General features: G+C 41.5%; 1 protein-coding gene across 5 annotated transcripts in view; it reads right to left on the bottom strand.

Annotated features, from left to right (window-relative positions):
• GALNT7 (polypeptide N-acetylgalactosaminyltransferase 7) overlaps positions 1-21,723 on the bottom strand; it is a 70,700-nt gene extending 48,977 nt beyond the window's left edge. Inside the window, exons 1-3 of one of the 5 annotated variants that reach the window (XM_085578835.1) lie at positions 21,327-21,452; positions 1,582-1,708; positions 955-1,051 (exon numbers count right to left, since the gene is read on the bottom strand). In XM_085578835.1, the coding sequence (XP_085434961.1) occupies positions 955-1,051; positions 1,582-1,616 (132 nt within the window). In that variant the 5' untranslated portion in view covers positions 1,617-1,708; positions 21,327-21,452. Of the gene's footprint in view, positions 1-954; positions 1,052-1,581; positions 1,709-3,755; positions 20,998-21,326 lie in introns of those variants that run through there. The other 4 variants (XM_085578836.1, XM_085578834.1, XM_021552588.3 and 1 more) reach the window with 4 other exon arrangements.
• Between the last annotated feature and the right edge of the window lie 3,596 nt (positions 21,724-25,319).

Raw genomic sequence — 25,319 nt, forward strand, 5'->3', positions numbered from 1 at the left:
TTAAACAGAGACTGCAGTGACTCAGAGCTCGAAGCCAACAGAAAAGCACCTGTTAGTTATCTTTACCCTCAAATTCACCATATGGGTTACTACACCATAGATGAGACATGACACAAATGAAAAAAGAAACAAACTAATTTGTATGCCAGTTGACTAATTTCATGCTAAATCTAGCCATTTGACATTTTATTGTATTTTAGTTGTTCAGAATGCTGTTATGACAACAGCCAAGCCCCATGAAGAGGCCAAAGAGAAGGAGAGCACCAAGCCCTGGGGTACAGTTCTTCTACTGCAGCACCAGGGAGAAAATCTGTTCCAGGTAAGCAAAGCTCATCAGACTCTGACCCATCTTTCCAAGATAAAGTCTAGTTCCTTGTCTGGTCTTGACAGCAGAGACACTGAGGACCCAATCAACTTTAGTTTTCCTTCTTTACCTGATGCCACTCTCCACTTCAAGTCTCAGGAGATGTCAAGTTGCATCTATGCACAGAAAGGCCAACACTTATTGCCTAGAAAGTTAAACTTTTTTTTCACTTAAAAAATGTAATGAAAATAATTCTTTTTCAACTCCTCAACCTGGAGGATGCCTTGCTGCACAAGAGGATCAGCAAGGTGACTTTCTCCTGATGTGCCAGCAGCTGTAGGTATCACAGGAGGAATAAAGCAACAGAAGAAGAAGGCATTTCTGACCAAAAAAAAAAAAAAAAAAAGTGCATAAAATGGGCTGCTAGGAATACAGCCAACTCCAGAACAATGCTTCAGCAGATGAAGGCTATGGGAAATCTCCAAATACTCAGAATTCTGGTGGTTCTAATCAATATCATCATTGCTCATTTCTGTAAACATTTACTGCTATGTACTTAGTTCAAATGCCACCTTCTGTTCTCCTTTTCATTTCTCTCAAAGTTCCAGTTTTGTTTACAGTGTTCTGATGAAGATGATGCCATTACTTACCCGATTTGAGAAGGGCAGAAGGTGAAGGCAGGAAATTTTTCCAACTCTTTCTTCCAGAGAAAAGATAAATATCAGGAAATCTCTTCTGAAAAATGGACTGCAGAAATGATGGCACAAAATGCAGGATGTTTTTATTCTGTCCCCCTCCTCTAAGTGATTAGGAGTACCACATTTGCCCAGGGCTATGAGGCTTGGAGCAATACAATCAGGTTTTGAAAACAATGTTTAGTCAGAAGCATACTTAAGCTATAGCAAATTGTTTCACAATACTTGGAATAACCAACACCTTTTCGGCCTATGATGCAAGAGAAAAACAACTGTACACAACTTTTCTTTTTCAGAGGGATTTTATGAACACTTAACTGGAAAAATTATGCGTATGAAGAATAAAACAGACAATTGTATCATCTCTATGCTAAGTTGACTGTAAGATGTAAAAGGGCCTCCAGATTTCAAGACTTCTTGACTCCAGCAGTATTTCTTACCCTCTTTATTACAAAAATGCATTGAATTTTTTTTACCGTCCTTGCACTGCAATAAGAGGCTAGCAAAAGAGGGTTTTTTTAGTAATGTAGATATGCAACATTATTGATTAACAAAAATTAAGATGAAAAATAGGCTGAATACCTGAAAATAGGGTTGTATTGATGTTTTAGCCACATAGTATATGCTGATCCATGTAGTCTAACTCTTTCTACAGTATTATTCTACTGATGCCACATGTATACACTGTCAAGTGCTTGACAAACAATTCCTGTAGTTGGAAGAAAGAAAAAGCAAACATGAGAACAGAATAGTTTGCAGCAATATTGCCACAATCCAGAACAGCACACCTCTGTCACTTGGATGTTTTCTCTGGTGACTTCTCATTTCACCCCTGTGCTCTGTGATCCTCAGCTGCACTACCTTGTCTGCCCTGCCCATCAGCTGGGCTCAGCCAGTTCTACACTTACACTCAGTGCCTTGCTACAATTGCTAAGAACTTTATTCCACAGCCCTTAATAGTTCAGCAATAATCAACATCTCCTTCCTATCCCAAAAACCTCCTACATCCTTTTTTCCTGGGAAGCTGTGCCCTCCAAGATGAAAAGGCTTAAACACAGCATCACTCAAGAGCTTCAATACAAGATTTGTTCTCATCACTACATTTCAACATTAAATGAAGCTTGTGACCTTTCTAGTTGAGTCATTGTTCCTTCCATGTTCTGTTTCACTTTAGGAATATCATTCATTTTATGCATATGTTTCAATGAGATCTTAAAAATAGAACTTATGTTTATTCATATGGACATCAGGAATTTTTAAGAATTTCTAAGATGTCATCTGTCCAGCTTCATTTCCTTCCAAAAAGCAAAAATAATTTTTCTTTTCCTGTGTAGCACTATTACACAGTGGACTAAGAAGTAGTCCACTTTTTACCAAGACCAAGCCCATTTTATGAATTTTCTCTATAAATTGAAGAAAGAAATAGATAAAACTGTTTCTTTTGGACTGAAACTATCAACATTTAAGTAATTCAGTGTTAAGCTGTAGAGATAAGCAGGTAAAAACAAGCTGTGCTGGTTTTGGCTGGGGTAGAGTAAATTTTCTTCCCAGTGGCTGGCATGGGCTGTGTTTTGGGTTTGGGCTGAACACAGGGCTGATAATGTGGAGATGTTTTTGTTATTGCTGAGCAGGGCTTGCACAGAGCCAAGGCCTTTTCTGCTTTTCATCCTGCCATGCTGGGGAGGAGACACAGCCAGGATAGGTGACCCAAAGTGACTACAGGGATATTCCAGACCATCTGGCATCATGCTCAGTATATAAAATTGGGGAAAGAAGAAGGAAGGTGAGGAACATTTGGAGCAATGGTGTTTGTCTTCCTAAGTTACTGTGATGGGGTCCTGCTCTCCTGGAGATGGCTGAACATCTGCCTGCCCATGGGAGGCAGTGAATTCCTTTTTGCTTTGCTTATGTGCTTGACTTTTGCTTTCTGTATTGAACTGTCTTCATCTCAGCCCATGAGTTTTCTCACTTTTACCAATAGAATTCTCTCCCTGATCCCACTGGTGGGGGAGCAGGGGAGCAGCTGCCTGGGGCTTGGCTGCTGACTGAGCTTAAACCATAACACAAGCATTCACTTTGAATTAAAAGAGTTACAATATATAATCCACAACTTTACTATAGATAAAATCCAACTTCTATTATTTTTCAGAAAAAGCATCCAAAAGAAACAAGAACTATCATCAATTGTCATGTTCTAAGTGGCTGAGGCCAGCTTCTGTGGCTCTCCAGGCATCAGTGACAAACACTGTACTGGTTCAAGCCTGCAGAGGAATTTCATCCTTGTTTCTCAATCATCTGGGACAGATGGATATTTAAAAATCATGCATTTCTTTTATATAACTCAGCAAGTAAATGACATTTACATGACATTAAATCCATCACTAATGGACACGCTTGATCAAAGGATGCAGTTTTCTGTGCTATATCTTGTCTGCCTCAATTTTTAAAGACAGATATGTCAATCTCATTTCATATTTCTTGCTATTAAGGAGCAAACTGCATGATTACATTTTCTTTTATCTTGAAATATTGTAACCATTCTCAACTTTACCACAGTCTACTTCTGTCTTTTTTTTTTCAATTGCTTTTTAGAATTTGATCAACCCTACCATTTTGCAAGCTTCTTTAATGAAGCAGGCAGCTGAAGCCAAAAACTGCATTGTATGCAAATTATACAGACAGTCTAAAACCCACTTCTGCAAGTTCCATCTGAACTCCCAAAAGATTTAAAAAATTCAGAGTATTTATGTAATTACCTTGTGTACAGCTTGACTAGACAAGAGAAGGGAAATAACTTCTGATCAGTTGTGCTCTCTGTGATTTGATCTCATCTTTCCTTGGCCCTTCATTCCTGGTTTTTCCTACATAGAAGAATGTGGGTGGTATTTGCCAATAAAGTAGTTATGGTCCACTGAACCACTGAGGTAAGATAAGTTCTTATCTGCTTCAAATACTTTAAAAAGCCCAAAAAATCAACATGGCACATTCATTTGAAGCATAAAAAGGAAACAAAAAAAAAAAAAAAAACCCTGCAGCAACACTGAACTAATAAAAAATCAATTTATTGAACAGACAAATCGATCTTGGAAAATAGACTACTCTTTCTGTGACACAGCTAGTGATATTGTTTGTTTTGCTGTGAGGTAAACATGATGAATATAAAAACCTATCTTATAGCTTTGCTTTAGAAGCCAGGTAATGTGTTAGCACAGCTGGAGTATCTGCATCTTTTAGATAGCCAGCAAGAATGCTATAATGTAATCCACAAACTTCCTAGATAGGCTCCACTAAACCAGCCTGTGCTTTCCAGCTTTGCACATTTCTCTGCATTTGCCATGCAGTATCTTTTATTTGGAGCATGGAAGCCACAGTGGGCACCCTGTCACAGAAAGGTGGCCATGCTGCACCTGAACTTCAAGTAATGGACTGCCCTGACATTTATTCTTTCAGTGCACAATATAAACTTGAAGCTGTATGAGATTAATGATCAAAACATTATTCTCCAAGTCAACATTGGGAACTGATATCCCACTGCCTTCTCTTAACATGACACCAAGGATTAACTTCTAGCCCTGAACATCTTCTGAGGGACCTCCTTAAATAAGGGAGATCCAGAAGAGACTTTTAACATGATCTCTGTGTTTCCAGCGCAGGTACACTATGGCTGGCATTTCTGACCACACATCTGGGGAAGATGCAAGTGAACAGCACTCTCCCATCTGCACTGACTCCATAGCAATGGGACTGTAGCATTCCACTGTTCAAATTAATGGGTGCACAGCACACACAAAGATGCATGAGGCTCCTTCTTGCTCGGAAAAATGGAAGTCAGTTTTCTTAGCACAGTGACTCTCTCTGCAGGATACTTTCATCATCCAACCAGCATAGCAACAGGCATTTCTCTGCAGCAATGCAATCTTTTCAACAAATGTTCACTTCTTGTTAACATTTTTGTTATGAAACCTGAAGTTCTGGCAATTCAGACTCTCCATGTAAATACTGAGAATGGAACATTGGCTAAAAATTGATCCCAAAATGACAGCGAGCCTTCCCTCAGGGTATAATCACCCCAGAAATGCTGTTTCCATCTGGAATGACTTCCAAAAGCCCTAGGCATGTGCATTACTTGTGGGTTTCAAATAGAGCTGCTAATAACTGCATTTATGAAAACTGTGCCCTTCACTTACTGCATCTTACATAGAAGAGACACTACAAAGTCTACTTGCGATCTATCCAGTTCATTAAATGGGTGTTTAAATTGGAACACAGTTCACTGAATCAAGATCTTTACATGCTAGCCTTGCACTTTGACTTCTAACAAAGACAATTTTGTTAAAGCCTGTCACAAAACTCAATTCAAAAGCCTTCTGCAGTCCCTGGGAAAGAGAGTCTGTTGTGTGTAACACAGCAAAATCTGGCCTGCAGCTGAAAAATGAAGAGTCAGTAAGGCAGTTCATACTTTAGTCTGACTGGGGAGTGAGAAGTGCCTCTCAGGAAGAGGAATAGCAAAACCGAAAAATTGTCAGTATTTCAATCTCCAAGATAAGAGAGAAGCTACATACATTAGGCATCAAATACCACAGAAGGATGAACTAGCAACAGTACAGAATTGTTTACTGTACATCAAAACAGAATCAGCAAAAGAAACCAAAATTCATGAAGATGATACTGCAATCAAAATACACACACACACACAAATCCACTGTGTTTTGCTCTTGTCCAATAAACTGCAAAATTCTTATATAAAAATGGTAAAGGAAAAGCAATATAAAAGAGCTTCCTCTGTAGGAGACCCTACATTCCCATGGTTATCAACCATGCCTGTTTTATTGCTGCCAGTAATCAGTTGCCTTTTGGATGATGTGCTTTCTTTTGATAAGTTCTTACACTCAAATGACAACTGCACAACACAAGAGGTATATGCTCTGTTTAAGCCTGTCATACTCAAGTTATCCAAATCAACATTTTCTCGATACAGTACTTTATGATCTGATATAGACTTGGACAAATATTTTAAGTTAAGACAGAAAAAACCAGACTGATTCACTATCACAATAAACATTTCCAGTAATTGATATAAATAAAGCAAAACAAACAAACAATGCAAAAATTCCATGAAAACCTGGAACTTTTTGCTTTTCAATTCACTTCAATTAAAAAAACAATGGCCTAAAAATAGGTACTAGGCACCTTTCAATTTTTAATAATTTCAACAGAACATGAACAGCATAAGTCTATGCATTAGCTGTTGCTTCAGACATAGTGTTTTACCTGGAAATAGAATATTTTCCTTTTGTTTAGTATAGCACTTCCAGTTCTGTAATTTCTGACAGTACGGTAGCTGCAGATTTGTAAAGGATGTCAGATTTATATAAGATGTCGCAAAGGAAAAAAAAAAAAAACCAAAAAAAAAACCACTTGCCCATTCTTCCTACAGAGTGAAGAGGCTCAAAGCTAACTTTCTTATCTTTCTTATTCGATTTAAAAAGCAAAGTTTGGAAGGCTTCTGAATGTCAACACTGATGCATTACAGGGATATTTATCTTCCCATCACTGCAGATATACAGCAAAACCTGAAGGGGATATTTTCCATTTCTGCTGCAATGAGAGCTGTGGAACAGCAGAAATATGAATTACAAGATGCACCTACCTCTTGCAGAAGATTTATGAAAACTGTATTTTTTATCTGCTGCAAATGAACTGCCTTTAAATTTTTGTTTTTGCTAATCTGTTTTGGATTTAAACTTCTGTCTGATAGATGCTGAGTATATCAGGCTGATGTTTTGGAGTGGGATGGCTACATTTTTGCAGTCACTTTACTTGCACACCGTGCTTTTATGTCCTGTCTGCGTGCCAACGCGAGCACCTTTACACCCACACGCTGAGCTGGATCAAGGACTCTCCACAGACAGCTGCATGAGCACGCCACATGAATTTGGCATCCATAAGCAGGGTAAACAGCAGCACTGAGCTAGTTCAAAACAGGAGTGAGGCAGGGGGGAAGCTGCTGGAAGCAAGGGGTAGCTGAAAACCAGAGTGCCTGGCAGGAGCAACACACAGAGGACACTGGTGCCTCTGCAGCGATCCACAACCTTACCTGTGCACAGGCACACAGGGCTCCAGGGCTGCCCTCCTCAGAGCCCACTCAGCACCCCCGAGGGACACCAGGGAGAAAGGTACATGCAGAATGGCAGGACAGCAGCTGCTCCTTTTGCACCTTTAAAACAAGACTACACAACTCAGCTACCACTCTACACTGAGTCCAGAGGAGGGCCAGGGGGATGGAGCATCTCTCCTGTGAAGGCAAGCTGAGACACTTGGGGTTGTTCAGCCTTGGGATGGGCTTAGGGCAGCCTTCCAATATCTGAAAGACACAGGGAGAGGACTTCTTACAAGGTCAAGGGAATGGCTTCAAACTGAGGGAGGTTCAGTTTTGATTAGATATGGGGAGTCTTTACTGCAAAGGTGATTAGGCACTGGAACAGGTTGCCCAGAGAAACTGTGGATGCACCATCCCTGAAAGAGTTGAAGGCCAGGTTGGATGGGGCTTTGAGCAAACTGGTCCTGTGAAAGGAGTCCCTTCCCATAGCAGGGAGGCTGGTACCAGATGACTTTTAAAGTCACTTCCAATCCAAACCATTCTATTTTGTTTCTTTTGTGAACAAAACAAACACCAACAAACCTTCCCCACCAAGTTATTCTCTTTAAACATTTCTTCTCTTTTGGAGGAGACCCACTTGCTGTGCTGAGAGCAAAGGCATGAAAGGCAGCACACTCATGCCCCTAATTCATTTAGGGTCAGATAGTCATGGTGTACTAAGAGTACAGAAAAGAAGAGTATCAGAAAAAAGACCAGCAGAATTGCCCAGTTGTGTGGTTTATTGAGCCACCACACCCAGATCCTGTATCAGAAATAATCCAACTGTAAATAATCCAAGTAGGAGAAGCCCACAGCAGTAAAACAGACTGAGTGGTCTGAGTGAGGGGTGCTGCTCCTCTTCCCCAGGAGCCCATTACTGCTTTCCCAAGGATTCCTCTGGTATTAATGGTAACACAGGAAGACTGTTATGCTCTACACAACAAAGTATGTTTCTATTCTTAGCAACATGAATCTCCCTTTCTTCTTCCCATTCAAGACAAATCCACACACATAGGATTATTTTATCTCTTACTACAGAATTCAGGAGAGAGCTGCATGTTCTTAAATTCGTGGAGGAGAGGGAAGACATGCATAACCAGCAGTTGCCCTCCACTAGGAGAGGTCACTTTTCACTTTTCAGGAAAGCTCCGAGTCTCAACAGAGTTTTCATTAAAATATATATATATACAGAACTGGTGACTTTTCACAGCATGATGATTTGCACACATATTTCTAGGTGTACAAAATTACCCTTTCCATAGAAAGTGCACCCAAATGTCAGGCAGAACTCCCTTCAGAGTACTTTCCCACTCTTGTATCCAATCTTTTATGTCACTACAGCTAGATAAGAAAGGGTATTATGGAATGTGTCAGCCTACTGCTGGTATGTCTTCAGTCTGCAGAAAAAATAAGTTAAGGAACCCAAACTTTAAAATAAACATATTAAGGTAAAGGAACATCATGGAGGTTAATATGCACTGGGATAAAATCAGCATCAGTTATAAAACATTTGAGTTGCCAAAATTGGTCTTTTTCACATAATTTAAAGTTTCTTTGAATACTATAGACCGTACAGTGTAAAAGCATTTAAGGAACATTAAGAAGTGACAGAATTAATAAATACATGTAGGGCAGAAAATGGACTTCCTACAGGAAAGTTGTTGTGATTTGGTGTTAGGCTATGAATAGATCTATTAAATATATACTGCTGAAATGTTTCCACATGTAAAGCCAAAATGACTTACAGAATATCAGCAATCTTAACTTCCTCATCAGTAATACTCGGCTTTAAAATAAATGCTCATGAATTTTAGGGAATATATTAAAAATATGATGCTCTGCAATACAGAAATCTCAGCTTGGAGAATAAAACAAAGAAAATACCAAATTATTATTTCTGACATTCAAAAGCATTCTATGTTAAGGCATTCGAGACAAGATTATTTTTTAAGCTAATAAAAAATATTTTTAAATTTAAAAATCATAATGAATTCTGCTTGCAACATTATGCCTTTGGAAACATTAAGTAGTATATTATGGTTGCTAGATAAATTATAGATAAAAGTTCTGTAGTTTCCTAGAAATTAACAGCTGTGAAGCCATTCCTGGAAAATTATGATTGCTGGGATTAGATTGCAAACAGTATTTTGAAAAGTTATCAGCACTGAATAAATTCTTACAAATATCATACAACATAAAACCTGTTCAAAAACCTGTTCAATCTGCCTCTCCTTTACAGCAATGCTAACTGGCCAAGTCTATCAGTAAAAATTTTGGTGCTTAATGTTTAAGGCTGTGAAGTCTTCTTTAATCATAGACATGAATTGTAGAGTTTAAAATGAAAACTTATTTTTCACATAAAACCCTTAGCATGTGACAAACTAGTAGGAAAATATATTGCCCAAACTATTATAATGTCAAGAGGAGAAGTCTGACCATTTATCTTTCTTCCTTACTTCCAGATATCCATGTCACTTAATACCTTACTGCAATGCAAGAAAATTCTCAAGCTGTTGAACAGCAGGTCGTGAGAATAAGCCTAATTAATTCCCCAAATTCCCACAAAGAATGAATGATGAAAAAAAACCAGGAGGAACAGGAAGAAATATAGTAAAATGAGAAAGTCATCCTTCAGATGAGGATGAGATAGAATAAGAACATGAAATAACTAAGATATAAGCAAGAACAATGCATCTCACTACACTAACACGGACTTGTACTGGCTGCAGTCAATCAATGATCACCATCAAGGCTCCTTGTAAGGATCCAACCATACCTTTGTCACCTGATGCAAACATGCAGGATTATTTTATAAAGTTTATTTTAAAGAAGAAAACTACATCATAGTTTCCAATAAATGTAAATGTTAAGAACTGAGCATCACCTCACTGTGAGTCAAGCAGCCTCTCTGTTCTTGGCTTAAGAGCAAAATCATAACTGGTACCTCTGATCACCTACAGTCCCCGTGTACATCTCACCACACACATACACGCGAGTCAGCTTTGATTTGGAAATTATGCACCCCTGGGAAATATTATCAAAACAAATGCCTCCCAAAGAGGCACAAGGCATCTCTCAACCACAAAATCTAGGCATATGAGAATCAGAGCAAAGGGGACATAGGACAGATGAAGTGTGCTCAAGGACAACAGATTTCAAAGAATTCTAATTATTTTTAAAGTAGGCCAACCCCCAGGACATATCCATTTCATCCAGAAAAATTAATCCAGCCTGCTCCCTGCCATCCTCTTTTCCCAAGGCCCCTCAGGCATACACAAAGATTAAAAGCTACATGAACTATCCTGGCAGTCTGCTCCCTTTTATCACAACAGCTTGACAACTCCCCTGTCATCACCAGTCTTGGTAGAAGATAATAATGGGAGCAAAACTTGTTAACTCCCTGAGAGATGACTGATGTGCCTATTCATGCAAAAGGTAAGCCTGCTCTCCAAGACAGAAGCTGCATCTTGCAGAGATTTCTCCCCCACTGTTTCTCTACACAAAATAATGGTGATGACTTTGACACTTTGGACACCTACTCACTGCTCTGTCAATGAGCACTCAAGGGTCTGTCTCATCATCCACTGCCAAAGCTGGGCCAGAGTAACCATTCACCCCAAGTTTGGTATTAAAAAGTCTTGTCCCACACTTGATTCCAGCGTCATGGATAGCTGATCTCGTTGACAATGGTTTTCAGATGACCCTGAAGAATGACATTATGCCTGGAACTGCTCAAAGAGCTTCACAGCCTCACTGTCAGGGGAACATTTCTTGGCCTTTCTTAGCCCAAACTTTCCTGTAGTGTTCACATAAATAAAAAAATAAGCAAGCATTTAAGTAAGCAGAATAAGAGACAGAAGGCTCACCAAGATCACACATACGCATCCAAGGAACTAATTCAAAGTCTTACTTCAGACACCCAGGGCTGGAATACCTCTACAGAGAGTACTCAAGAATACAGTTTACTAACTTGGTAAGTCTCGTGCTATAGGAGTACCTTACTTACATCAACTGAAATATCAGAATTTCGAGCTGAAGATCTCCAAAAAGCTATCCAAAAGGCAGCAGGAGATTCTTACCACTCACCAACATGAGCTGAGGCACAGGAAACCCATGAAGCATTGTTCTGTATTTGAGGGCTCCTGGCTAAGAACTCTGCGATTAGAAGTGGGTGATACATTTCCTACAGCTAGAATCTCATATTCCATCAAAATAAGCAAACAACAAAACTCCACCTACTGCACCTTTCTATCTCTGCTGTTTACTGAGACACTGTTCTCATGCTATTGCTACTGAAGGTCTTGGCTCTGTACAGGCAGAACATCCTTTATAGAGGGGAGGGAAATAAGGGTGGAAAACATGGAAGAAGCTAGAAAAAAAACAATATATTTCATAGCTGTGGTTTAAAGCTTCTCATAGACTTTGAAATGTTAGAATAACACTGTGGGAGATGGAATAGCGGAGCCAGAGCAGGGGAAGCAGTCCAATAAAAGCAATATATTACAAGCCTTGAAGAGCTGACTTCAAGGCCTCATTTAACTGAGAGTGTAACAAAACTTGTTTCAAGACTAAAGCATGCAGAGAACAATTCATTTTCTCTGAAGATCCCATTATCTTAATTCTTTCTTTCTTGATCCTCTTTCCTCAACTAGAAAAAAGGGAACTTTCTTTAAGAGGTAACTTGGTTACTTTTATAAGGTTTTGCTTCAAAATGTTATTGCAGATGAGACATTTTCTGCAGCAGATTTAAAATGGTAAATAATTCTCTGTCATAGATAGAATTCTTATTAAATAACTCAAAAGAAAGACAATGCCTCAATATATCAAAACCATAAAGGCACGAACTGAGAAATAAAATGGCATGCTATGCTTTGTCCCTTTGTTCATTTATTAATGCTTAAAAAGAATTTTTTATACTGCAGGTTAAAACCAAAGCAGATTTTAACCTCAAAATTGTGGCAAAAATGCTTGAATACAAAAGACTATATTCGATTTCATTAAAAATATTGTATTTTTAATCTAATACACAGTATTTAAAATAATACCTTTCTGCCTTATTAAAAAGATCAACTCAAGTCAGAACAGCTCTCGCTGAGCTATTTTCATTGCCAATTTCTTAAAAGACAACAAAAATAAGTACAAAACTTTGTGGGCTGAGCACCATCTGCTCATGCTGTAATTTCATTAACAATTATATTTTGAGACTGTCACCTGTAAAGCAAGTTTTCCACATGTAAACAGCATGCAAAACTCGTATGCTGTTTTTACCTTTTACTTTCCTCCAATTCTCTCCTGCTGCTCAGGGGTTCACACATCAGTGCTGACTGCTGCTATTTGCAACTGAGCTTGCCACAGGGAAGTCAAAATAGCCTAGGTAAGCAAGAGCAATACTAAAAAATGTTACGGCATTCAAGGATTAGAATGAGGGATTCAAGAAAACACAGTAAGAGAAACTCAAAAGACGTACAGGCCACCATAGAGCAGCAAGCAATTACTTTATTATAATAGAGAGAAAAAATAAAAGAGCAATTTATTCCCTTGCATACTTATGCAGGGAGAAGCAGGCTTAGTTCCTGATTAATACAATTCTTTTTAAAGTATCATCTCTTAATTACAGAAGTAGTCATTTTTGTTTCAGCAATAATGTCTGTATGCAGCCTGGTAAGAAAATTATTTTATTTCCACAAGGCAAATCCATGGATTTTCAGAAAATAGGAATTTTGTCCTATAAAATGCACCAGGAAGGACAGCAACGACCTGTTTCAAAAACAGCTCACACTGTTTTGGGTTTTTTTCAAATTTCAGAACTGCCAATTCAAATGATAGTTCAATGAATAAGCAAACATTTCAAAATTATTTGATCCCAAGCAAGGGGAACACACCAAGAATGCTTGTTTGAAAAACAAACGTAGAATACAAGTATCAGCTTTCTCCTCCATATCTTTGTACAGCTATTAACAACAAAATAACTTTTTCCACAAAAGCCCATATCTTCCTCACAAGCTCCTTCACAGAGGAGTCTATAATTAAACTGATAAATCCTAACTTGCCATAAAGCACAACCTTAAACCATTTAAGTTTATAGAAACCCACCGAGTTTAATTTTTTTATTTTACAACCTGTATTAAGTGAAAAGCCAGAAAAGCCCCAAATCCAAGCCTGAACAGTAGCACAGGTTGTGTGGACATGCCTGCTGCTGGCTGCTAGCTATCCCCTTTGTTGGGACATCTTCCTTCCTCAACACACCACCTCAGCATTGCACTTAGTACTAGGGGGAACCTCACTCTCAAAACTGTGTCTAATCTAATGCACTGTGAGGCAGAGGTGCACTGCTAAAGGCAAATTCAAGCAAGATAAATTCCCTTTGATTCACAAAAATATTACAGAAAACTGATGGGGGAGGTGGCCTTTTGACCAGCATGAGCTCTACTGGAGTTGAAGCTGATCAGAACTGTGGGGGACAATACAATTATTTTTTTAAAATACATTATGAAAAGACAATGCAGAAATTAAATCAGCATGTTACAGGAGGATGGTCACCTCACAGTCAGGGATACTGACAAGGTGGAGATGTTCAACACTCTGCCTCTGTCTTCAACACCAGTGATGGACTAACCTGCCTGTGAAACTGTTGAAATGATGGACTAACCTGCCTGTGAACACAACTCCGAATTGACCCTGAAGTTCTGAGGAATCTGCTGCTCTAGCTGGATCCATATAAATGTATGGGAATTGATAGGATTTATCCAAGAATGTCATCACAAAGGCTCTCTGGGTGATTTTTGAAAGGTCATGGGAATCTGTAGATATCCCAGTTCACTGGAAGTCGGTTAACAGTGTTCCAATTTTCAAAAAGGGCAAGAAGGAGGACCCTAGAAACACAGGCCTGTCAGTCTCATTTCAGTGACTGGCAAAGTTGTGGAGATTATTCTGGGAGGAAGATAATACAGTCATTGGTCACAGCCAGCACGACTTCATGAAGGGAGCAAAACGCTGCTTGCCAAATCTGACTTCCTTTTATGACAAGGTAACCCAAGTAGCTGATCAAGGGAAGCCAGTCAATGTAATCTTTTAGGATTTCACTAAAGCTTTTGGCACCATCTCTCAGCATCCACCTGGATGGATGCAAAACATCCATCACAGAGCTGGAAAAGCACCACTGGTGACAGGACCTGAGGCAATGGCCTGATGCTGTGCCAGGGGAGGTTTAGGTTAGCTATCAGGAAAAGGTTCTTCACCCAGAGGGTGGTTGGGCACTGGAAGAGGCTCCCCAGAGGAGTGGTCACACCACCAAGCCTGACAGCTCAAGAAGAGTTTGGGCAACGCTCTCGGGCACATGGCACAACTTTCAGGGACAGTGCTGTGCAGGGCTGGGAGTTGGACCTGATCATCCTTGTGTGTCCCTTCCAGCTCCGAATACTCTGTGATTCTATGTTGCTAATTCTAATGTTGCTAATTTTAAACTAATTGTCCACAGCAGACCTTTGTTTTCCATACTTAGAGAGTAAATCTAGTAATTAAATGTAACTGTTGTCAGATTTAAAGTCCTCTCAGATTATATGGCCTAGTTACTGTAAAAAGCATCCTCCCAGCCCCCCCACAAAGTAGAAGTCAAACCTATTAATGCAACAGCTTATCCTGCCCTATTTCCACTTGGCAGTCTCCTGTAATGCTGATTTAATATCTGACAAAAATAGGACAAAGACACTGTCATTTTTGATTAGAGAACGTCAGCTCAATACAAGCAATTTTAACTCTGCTGAGCTTGGGTTAGAGAAGGTGAATGCTGCTTGGCCATGTGGAGAAAAATCTACGTATCTACTTATGGATAATGTTGTCCTCCTGATGACCCAATGAGTCTTTTGCAATAATGAAATTCACTAGCGTCAGAATTTCTACTACTTCAGCTTAGGCAACCATATTCACTAGCTTTAAAACTGAGGGTTAACTATTACCTAGAATTTCATTTAAAAGAGGAATTTATTACATGTTATTTTCAATGCCCCAAAGCAGAACAAATTACCACTTTTGTTTTGTTTTGGCCCCTAAGCAGCACAAATTACTACTTCTGTTTTGGTTTTTTTCCTCCCAAAAACACAAATTACAGACTACCCAGTCGATGGTGTTGATCCCAGTTTCTGTGGTGTTACTCACAGGTTATTCATTAGGTACTACATCAGATTAATAGTTTTACCTGTGTGATTCCCAAGACAGACACAACTGCTACATTTTTGTTGCATTATCGTAGCTAAGTGTGCAGAATCACCTTTCATCCTGTGCTGAGGATCCTGCCAAACGTTCCCTGGAAACCCTAGATCCCTCTTCTCCTGCAATGGGACTCTTGAAAAGCAAATGCCAGTCTTAGCTTAAAATCTTTGACTTTTCAGCTGTTCAGTTCTTTTACATTATTCACAAATGATAACACCTGGAGCTAAAATAGGACAAAAGAAATCTTGTCACATACATAAATATGGTGCAAACTGCCCTTTAAAGAAGAGTAGACATATACATAACTAGCAGTCTTGAGATGAGTTCTTTAACTAACTTAATACAAGGGCTTTTGAATGACAGACTTCAAGGAATTTTTAACATAATTTATTTATATATGTATACTAAATTGTAGGTATCATATAGGCTTTCTTTTTTCCCCCATTTCTTCACATTATTTGCCCTGTGGTCATTGATTCTGCAACATAACTGGAAGCACTTGTCAAATTAGTTCCCTTTTAATATGATAGGGATTGAGGTTTTTATACTCTCCCAAGGGTGATAAATTTTTACAAGCTTTTTCAAAGCAAATTTAGATAAAAACACATATTAAAAATACAATTTAATATCTGAAAACATTTTGCCTATTATTGTTGCTAGCAGCACAAAAGATTGCAGTAAGAAGTGATGGTTACTTTCTACAACAGCAATACTTTGGCTATAGCAAACCCATTACCTCACTGCACACGGTCTTCAAGCAAAACTTGTTGAACACACAAGGTGTTAATTTCTGGTGAATGTCACACAAGAAGTGGTGACTTATTACAGCTCTGATTGTAGAAGGCAGTGTGGCTATGTCTAGCCCTGCACCCTGAGCTTTTCAAACCCAGGTGATGAATGATTGTGTTCAGCTTTTAGATAATGCCAGAGTAGCAGAATTGATGCAGTGTCCTTTGTGTTGGTGTCACTCAATTACAGAAAGGCAAGCCAGTTTAAAAAGTGACCTATGTATAAATAACTACACAAAGCAATTGGAGAGAGATTATTGTCATTTAATCACTTATGTACCACCATGCATCATATTTTTACCAAGGTCAGAAAACTCTAATCCTTTCACTACTGAGCACCACTGCCCCTTTTACATCAGATTTTTCATCTTATTTCAATTCCTGCCTTTCCCCAGTAATGATATCAACTGCAAATTCCTGTGTCTCAGTTTCTGTTCTAAGCACACTTACTCCTTAAGGGAAAGTGAACAATTTCCTCTGGGATTTCCACACAAAGAATCTAATTTAAACCACAATAACACTTCAAGTTCAGTCTGCAACTTGTCATTAAGATTTCAGTGACAATCAAGCCAAGGTATACAGGATATTAGCAGTTGTTAAAGTGGGGGAGAAGAGGTGTCACCAGAAAGCTCAGAAAAATGTCCATTCAGCTTTTATTTCTTCTTATTTTTCTAAAGCTTCTGCCTCCACATCATAAATTCTCCACTTTCTATTGGCCATGTGGGAATTGTAATGTTTAAACTTGGCAGTTGGTGAAGGCCCACAGCCCCAGCTGCAAGATCATCATCTGGTTTCCTGAACTAGAGGGATGTACTAGAATTGTCACCTGACCAGGGCACTCAGCAAAGCCTCCTCTCCCTGTCCAAGGGCAACCACTCTTCCCTCACTCAGGCGTGGCTGCTGTGACATCTGGCAGCAAGGACAGTTGGGTGTCCTAGCAGGGAAATGGGAGTGCAAATATCTCAGGGTGGGAGACTGACCTCACAAGCTCCTGTTAAGCACATCTGGTACCCGAGATGTGCACACTTGCAGGGCTGGTAGGTTGAAGGGGACAGTTGTTGTCCAAATACTCATGCACACTTTGAAAAAACCCTTGCAACACAGTCCAGAAAGTCTGAGAACTACTGGTAAACAAATAAGACCTAAACAAAATCCCAGTAAAATCATGTCACTTACAGACACAAAATTAAATGCCTTCAATATATGGCAGGTCCATTGGTGGCTCAGGTGTAGTGGCTATGGAAAATGCTGAATTTACTGTAATGCTTCAAATCTGAAGCACCAGGTTCCAAGAGCAGGCCAAGCAGCCTATGCCAAATTTTCAGGAAGTTCTCCTCATTACATCTGTGAACAGGACAGAGTATGGAATTTATTTTGTGGGTTTAGCAGTTTCATTGCTACATTTCTTCCTTGTGCAAGGTCAGGAATACACTTCCAGCAAAATTTTTACTACCTTGCTAATCTCCCTCTGGACCCTAGGAACACAGTGGACACTCTTCCTTACTGTCCTTCATATAGACAAATGAATAGGCTCATTTGTAATTGGTCAGATTTGGAGAGTTAAAGTTGACCTACAGTACATTTACTCCTGTAAACAAGCTTTCAACTTTTCAGTAACGAATCTTTCTTTACTGTTTCAGCCCATTGGTTCTGCTTGCTGTACTACCTACTCCTTGACAACAGCAGCTTTAAGGCTGTACCTCTGAGGCTGATCATTAGTAACACATCTCGCTGGAGAACAACAAATACTGTAGCTGGGATCCCTACAGCAATCTTGTTACCATGAATGGCCTCAGTGGTGTGATTGGCACATGGTGCGACTCCTGAGGTGTCCTGCACAGGGCCAGGAGCTGGAATTGATGATCCTAATGGGTCCCTTCCAACTCAGCATATCCTGTGATCACAATCATTTCCTGCTGGCTCCAGAAACTGTGACCCCTTGATCCCAAAGACTAGAAGGTATCAGAAAGCACCCAAAAGACACAACATAGTAATCAATTAAATGATTCCACCTAATTTTTTCTCACAGCCTTGCAATCTCTACTATCAGATAGCAGGTATCCTTACTTACACAAAAGCAGATGTGCACTTAAGACTCTGAGAACAGACCTTGATATATTTTCATTGTTTCAATTTGATTTAGATTGGAAACTGAAAGTTCTTAAGGATCAGAGTTAGTTTGTCTTTATATATTTCTGACAATGCAAACGAATACTTCATCTGTCACTCCAAATCCCACAAGCATGTTTTCCTCAAATGGATTATTGGAGGAAGTTCCAAGTGAGGTTACCCAGGGAACAGTTTTGTCCTCCCAACTTCTGCATATACATCAGTGAGTCTTCTATTGAAAGAAAGGCACTATCTCCAACTATCTGTAATACTGCTATATTGTTTTGTTCTCATTTCCTTCCTACTTCTCCACTTTCAGTTTTGTTTTGAAAACTCTCTGTACATTAATAATTTTTCCTTTCCAAAAGACCTCTGAAAATTTTTAAATCAGTTAAAAAACTCCACAATATTTGAAAGAATAATTTTTAAAGGTACATATTTATTACACTAAAAGGTTTTCTGTGTTTCCTATTGTCTGCTGCTATGGGCAGGAAAACTTTGAAGGCTATAAACATAAAAAAGAACAACACAGCATATCTTTTCGTCTTTGCATCTTTAATGCTTTGGTGTTATTAAAAAGTGCCTAGGGTTATACTGCAGAGAGGAAAAGGATACTGCCTGAAGTTAGCTAAAAAAAAAAATTAAATTCTATTTTAAGCTGGTACTGTCTGACAAGGAATTTCATATTTGTTGGTTAGAGCTTTTAGTGCAAGAAAAGGGAGGAGGGTGTTGTACGGGAAGAAGATTTATCTGTCATCTTTAGCTTAACAAACTTTTGGGTAAGTGACAACAGAGCAAACACACATGTTTTTACGACAAAGAGCACACCACTGCATTTCTGAGACGCAGTTAGGATTAACTCCTACTTCCCTTATGCTGAAGCTGTACCAAGGCACACGCTGTTCCCAGGTGAGCATGCTCCAAGCTCAGCTCAGGGGGTCAGCTCAGCATCTCCTAACACAATGCAGGGTATGCAGGTCCCAACCTCTGGACATATTCCTGGGCTCCGACAGCTTCCCAGTAATATGCCAGAACACTGCTAGCTGGAAACACAGTCATTACTGTTTCATAACTCATATCCCTTACCTGAGCAGCTTCTGAGGTGGAAAGCTCTCCAACCCAAAACATGAATTCAGTAATAACAATAATGTTCCACAGAAAATTATGAAGCAGCATGTGTTACTCTCATATATATCACAAAGGCAAGTGAACAGCTGATCTAGCTAATTAATCAGATAGTCTGTTTAGACTTCAACTTTGACAGTGTTTACTTAATATAATTGTATTTGTTCTCAACAAAGACTGAATTATTTCCTGAGATGGCTGTCATGGATATTTCCTCCTCAGGTCAGGACCAGGTAATCAAGACAATGCTGCTTTATCAGGGGTAGGACAGTAAACACTCTTGCAATTCCTTTACTGGTACATAAACCAGCTAAAAAAGACTTCTGAATTAGACCTCACACGTAAATGGAAGTGGATACAAGGGTTCAGCTCAAAAGTCTCTGAACGAAAGCCTTTAGGCTCATGAGAAAGGACACATGCACACTGGGCTACAATATTTCAGTGGTCACACCAGAATAAGCATCTGAAGATGGTCACTGCCCTACACAGCAATGCAACCACAATTTTTTTTCCCCTGAGATTGTCCCTTCAAATGTCTGTTCACACTGCTTTCCTGAGCAGGAAAAGGAAATTGGCTGGTTTTCATGCAAAATGTCTACTGCCTCACATTTTCTTCAGAGGTATACAAATAAATCCCTTCCCTACAATTCCCAAAAATTTTTCCACATGCAGAAAATCCCACGTTCTGTCTAGAAGGACAGATTACAGAAATTTCACCACTTAATAAACTGCTTATCTTCAAAAAAAAACCCACCATGGCCTATTATCTCAGCTGTAACTGCCAAGACACAGCAAAACAAACTGTAACAGCTTCAGAAGACAGAGCATCTGCTGAAGGAGTCCAAAGTCATTTCCAGTTTTCAAAAACAAGAGTTATGTCAACTCACTTGCCTTACACAATTATCTGAAGCAGCCCATTAGAGAGGTTCAAGATCATTAGTGAACACATAATAAAATATTCCTTTTTAAGATAATCACTGGAAAATTTTATGACTTTACCAAGATTATTTTAATCTTGGCTAATCTTACTTCAAGCAGATCTCCTTAAGTCCAGTTATGTTCCTGAGCTCTAAAACATCTGGTGAAAACGGAAGAATTACTTTGACTCCTTTTAAGACCCTGGTGTCAAAGGGTCAGATTATTTTCACTTAATACAAGGCTATGGCAAGACTCGTACTGTAGATTTGTTCGTCTGACCTTCTGAAGCATTTCTGGGAGTTATTTGAAGCTCTGCCCGTCTCGCCTATCACCTGTGCTCCCACCATTTGGGCATGGGAGACCTGCACCACCAGCTGGGTAAATCCAGCGCCTTTTGGCTTTCCGTGCCTTGCTCTTAAATTAATTACCTGATCTGCTGCTTCTTGGCCAAACCTGCCCTTTGGCCAGCAAAGCGTCGGGAAGCCGACCCGCGGCAGCTAGGTGAGTTGGCGAGGGAACACCTGCACCCTTTGTCGGAGCTCTGGGGGACCTTTGCGGGACACTTACGGAGGGGATAGCGGCGCGGTTATTTAGGGATGGAGAACCCCCAAAGGGAAGCCGATCCCACGCGTTTCGGGTGCCCAGAACCGGCGGCAGGCAGGTCCCGGGGACGGAAGGGCCCGGCGGGACGCTGCCCGCAGCACCGCGCCGGCGGCGGGCACCGGCGGCGCAATCCCGGCGGGCGGGGGGGCTGCGGCGGCTCCGAGCCGGGCGGGGCGGACCGGACCGCGGCCGGGCTCGGCCGCCCGGGCCCCCTCGGAACACGGCGCCCCCGGGTCCCGCCGCCCGGGCAGGGACGCCGGCTCCGGGGGCCGGATGGGGCCGGCCCCGCCACTCCGCGCTCCCCTCTCGGGCCTGCAAGGCTCCGCAGGCCGCAGCCCGGGCAGCCGCCCCCCGCCCGCCCGCGGCCGCCGCCGGTCACATCCCGGGCGGCGGCCCCACCACCCGCTCCGGCGCGCCCGCCCCGGCCGCGCACTCACCCGCGTCCGTCCCGGGAGATCCGGCTCCTCGGCGCGGGGCGACAGCGAGGACCAGAGCAGCAGCAGCCCCAAGAAGCTGCCCGCCAGCAGCACGGCGCGCAGCAGGAAGCCCAGCTTCAGCCGCATCCTCCCGCCCGCCCTCTGCCTCCCGCCGCCGCGCACGCAGCGCCCGGCCCCGCGCACCGGCCGCCTTCCGCCCCCCGCGGCACCGCGCGGCACGGCCCCGCCGCCGCTCCCCCGCCTCCCCCGGCCGCCGCTGCTCTCCGGCAGCCGCCCGCCTGCGGAGGCTGTCCTCTCGCCGCCGCACGTACAAACTTTTTTTTTTTTCCTTCCTCCCCCCTCTTTTTTTCTCCCTCCCCCGCACCGCCCCGGTAGGCTGCGGGCTTGTCTCCCCGCCGGGCGCAGCGGCCGGGGTGATGCGGAGCAGGAAGTGGCTGCCGCGGGAGCCGCGCGGTTCCACGTGGCCGCCCCGCACCGGGGCGGGAGCGCCTCGCCCCGGGCCGCCGCTCGCTCCTGCCCCCGCCCCGGCTCGGCGCCGTGCGCTCCCGTGCACCTGCTCCCGCCCGGACCGCGGCTGCGGCCAGCCGCCCGGCAGCCCTCCGGGAAAGGGGGAGCCCTGGGACAGCTCGACTGGCGTTTCGGCTTTCCCGGCTGGGTGGGCAGCGCTGCTTGGGTACCGATTTGTAAAAATTAAGGTGCAAACGTTTAACTTCAGGGGTTGTCGTATAGGCTTACGGTAACGCAGGCCCATTAATTGTTGTGTGCAGCCTGGGCAGAGTAGACCTGGAAAGTCAACAGATTTTTTCTTTGGGATAGCAGATTAAGTACAAGATTACAGAGATGCTATCAGCCCCACACCTTGTGTGTTATTTTGTTACTAATTTTCTGCACTAAAAGTTAGGCATCCTATTTCCTCCTTTGAAGGAATGCCACACGTGCACATACACACGCACAGAAACCTGGTAATGTAAGCTCTCCAAAAACCAGAGTGCTTCCAATGTAATATACTATTTTTGTTTTTTCTCTGTATTCAGCACTATCCCCTTGCTCCGTTGTTTTTTCATTCTATTTCTTATGTGCACCGGGAGGGTATCGGATCCATGGATCTTGAACTTTCAATGATAAGGACTGCAGAAACCAAACAGGATATTACACCTTGAACAGGATAACTCTGGAGGAAAGAACTGCCCACACCTAAGTGATCTTTGTAGTTTGACACACCTAGCCACAGAAGTATTTGTTTATTCATATAACTTGTGCTATAGCACTGTGTCTGTCTTTTTTTATTCCTTCTCTATTCTGTAAGGTATGAGACATAGACAAATGCAGTGTTTAAGGCATGAGCAACAGCTCTAATCCTTACAAGTGTTTGCACAGTCCTGTGACTTCCACAGGTGCACAGAACTGTTTTCCTCAAAGCCCTCTCCCTGTCTGCAGCTGCAGCAGCCACACGTATATCCCAACACAAAAATTTAGGTGACTGTTTTCAGGTAGATAGCAACATCTGCATAGGGCTGGGAGCAACTTTTAGGATTTTTTGGATGGGAAACACATAGAGTTGAGGTGCCCAGGTCTGAACAGATCCCCTGGCTTGCTGAACCAAGAAGGAAAAGGCAAATTGGGCTGTAAACTGGGAAGGCTGATAGGCTGTCAAAGAAGTATAGAAGCATCTCCCCAACTTTTCCTGCAGTCTTCAGTGGAGACCTTACAGCAGCAAACAATGCTCTTTTCTCATGTTGTTTCATTCGTCATTTTTGGCATCCCTTTTTAATGCTCTGTGCTGTTGCTCTCAGCACACTCAATAAAGCAGGAAGAAAAATAAAGTTAGTTTTAGCACTGCATGGAGGGTACAGCCATGGGATATGTTACTGCTCTGCTGCTGCTTCTCAGAGCTGAGAGTGGTGGGGACAGAGCATCTGTGATTTCACAGAGAGCTACACCCTTGGAAGATGATGAAGAGCTTTGTCATTTTGGTTTTACATACCCGAAGTCTCGCTGTCAGTGAACGCCCCCATTAGCTATCCGAGGACAATGGCTTCTGTACCAGGAATTTAAAACCCCCCTGCTTTGTTTTTTTTCCTGAAAGAGAAGTAGCTGATGCCCACTGGGAGGCAGTACGGGCCAATGGACCCGTGTTCATGCCAGCCAGCCCCTCTCTCTGCCGGGGCCACCAATGACAGCAGATTGGAGAAGGCGTCATGCTTCTCTTTGACCATTATAGCTTCCTGCCCTGATTCCTCAACAGCAAGCATCATCTACCTTTTTCTCTTCTCACGCTCAGGCCATGCAGTCTGATTCCAGAAGTATTAGGTTAATACTGACCTTGGAAGTGTTTTATTTCAGTTGTATCCTTGTTAAGGATGTGCTGAAGTTTCAAATTCTTACCGTTAAGAATTAAGAACTGTAATTCTTACAGTTAAGAAGCACTTACAGTTCCTCCTATGTAGTAAAGTGCCTAAGAAGACCTATAGAATATATTTTCACTCTTGTTGAATTTGTATCAGCTAAGGCAGAAAATTCAAATTAAATTTGGCTTTGGATTGCCTCCAGTACTATTCAAAACCACTTTTCAAAGTCTTTTACAACCTGGAGAGAAAAAGATGGAGGTTAAACATAAGCTTTAGTCCCACTTAGTGACAAAATGTAAGTAAATATAAATGTATATATAAAAACATAAGTATATATAAAAGTAAAAGAAGTACATAATATATAAATAAAGATAAACCATGATGCTTTTACTATAAAAACAGTATTAAAGCCAAACACAAATCTGTTATTAGGGAATTATTCAAATCTCTGTTAGACTGATATTTAGTCATTCAAATGTTTCAAACAGGCTGGCAACTGTCACAATGTTTGTATCTGTATGTGGACACCTACTGCTTGTCACATAGAAATCATATGTTCACTTCTCCATGTATGACTCCAAATAAACAGGCAATGGCATTTAAGTCATTACAAAGCCTTGCTGCTCTTGAACCAGAGACCTAGGATGACCTGGAGGTGAGGTATCCAATTACCAATCCCCTAAGCCACGCAGTTGCCTTATTGCTGGGGATTTGGGGGATGGTGTTGGGAGCAGGGTCACTAACCAGTGTCAAAACCTCATGCAGTTGTTCACATAGGAGAAGCATCTGGATGTGGATCTACCCCTTAACTCTTGTCCTGAATATCTGGCCACAAAAAACGACTCTGCTTGTTCAGAACACAATGTCTGCAAGGAAATTCCTACAGACTTTTGTACCTCTCAAGGTGAAAATCATGTGTTACGAAGTTCCATTGTACAACAGGTTGCTATGAGGGCTTCACTCTACATAAAACCTCACATTTTGCTCGTTTGAGAGTTGTCTTCTATCAACACATAGACAATCTTTGTAAAATCTGCTCTTCAGAGACCAAATTTTCCTTCTACTTAGTGCAGAGAGCACAAACACAACTATTTTTTTTTTTTTTGTCATGTAAATAGGTTTGAAATTAAATCTTTGAAATTAGCAATGGTGTGCTGGTTTTGGCTGGGGCGGAGTTTATCTTCAGAGTAGTTGGTATGGGACTACATTTTGGTTTTGGGCTGGAAAGGATAACACCAGGATGTTTTGGTTGTTGCTGCACAGGGCTTGCCCAGAATCAAGGCCTTTTCTGCTCCTCACCCTGTCCTGCCAGACAGGAGGCTGGGGGTACATGAGGAATTTGGAGAGGACACAGCTGGGACAGCTGTCCCCCACTGACCCAGGGGATGTTCCAGACCATAGGGCACCATGGTCAGTATATAAAGTGAAAGAAGAAGAAGAAGGAATGGAGGGGGACATTTGGAGTGATGTTGTTTGTCTTCCCAAGTCATCATTAGGTGTGATGAAGCCCAGATTTCTTGGAGATGGCTGAACCCGCACCTGCCTATGGGAAGGAATGAATGAGTTTCTTCTTTTCCTTTGCTTGTGTGCATGGCTTTTCCTTTACTTATTTAAATATCTTTATTTCAACCCAAAACTTTTTGTA

The sequence above is a fragment of the Lonchura striata genome, chromosome 4, assembly GCF_050655825.1.
Source record: "Lonchura striata isolate lonStrDom1 chromosome 4, ASM5065582v1, whole genome shotgun sequence".
Lineage (NCBI taxonomy): Eukaryota > Metazoa > Chordata > Aves > Passeriformes > Estrildidae > Lonchura > Lonchura striata.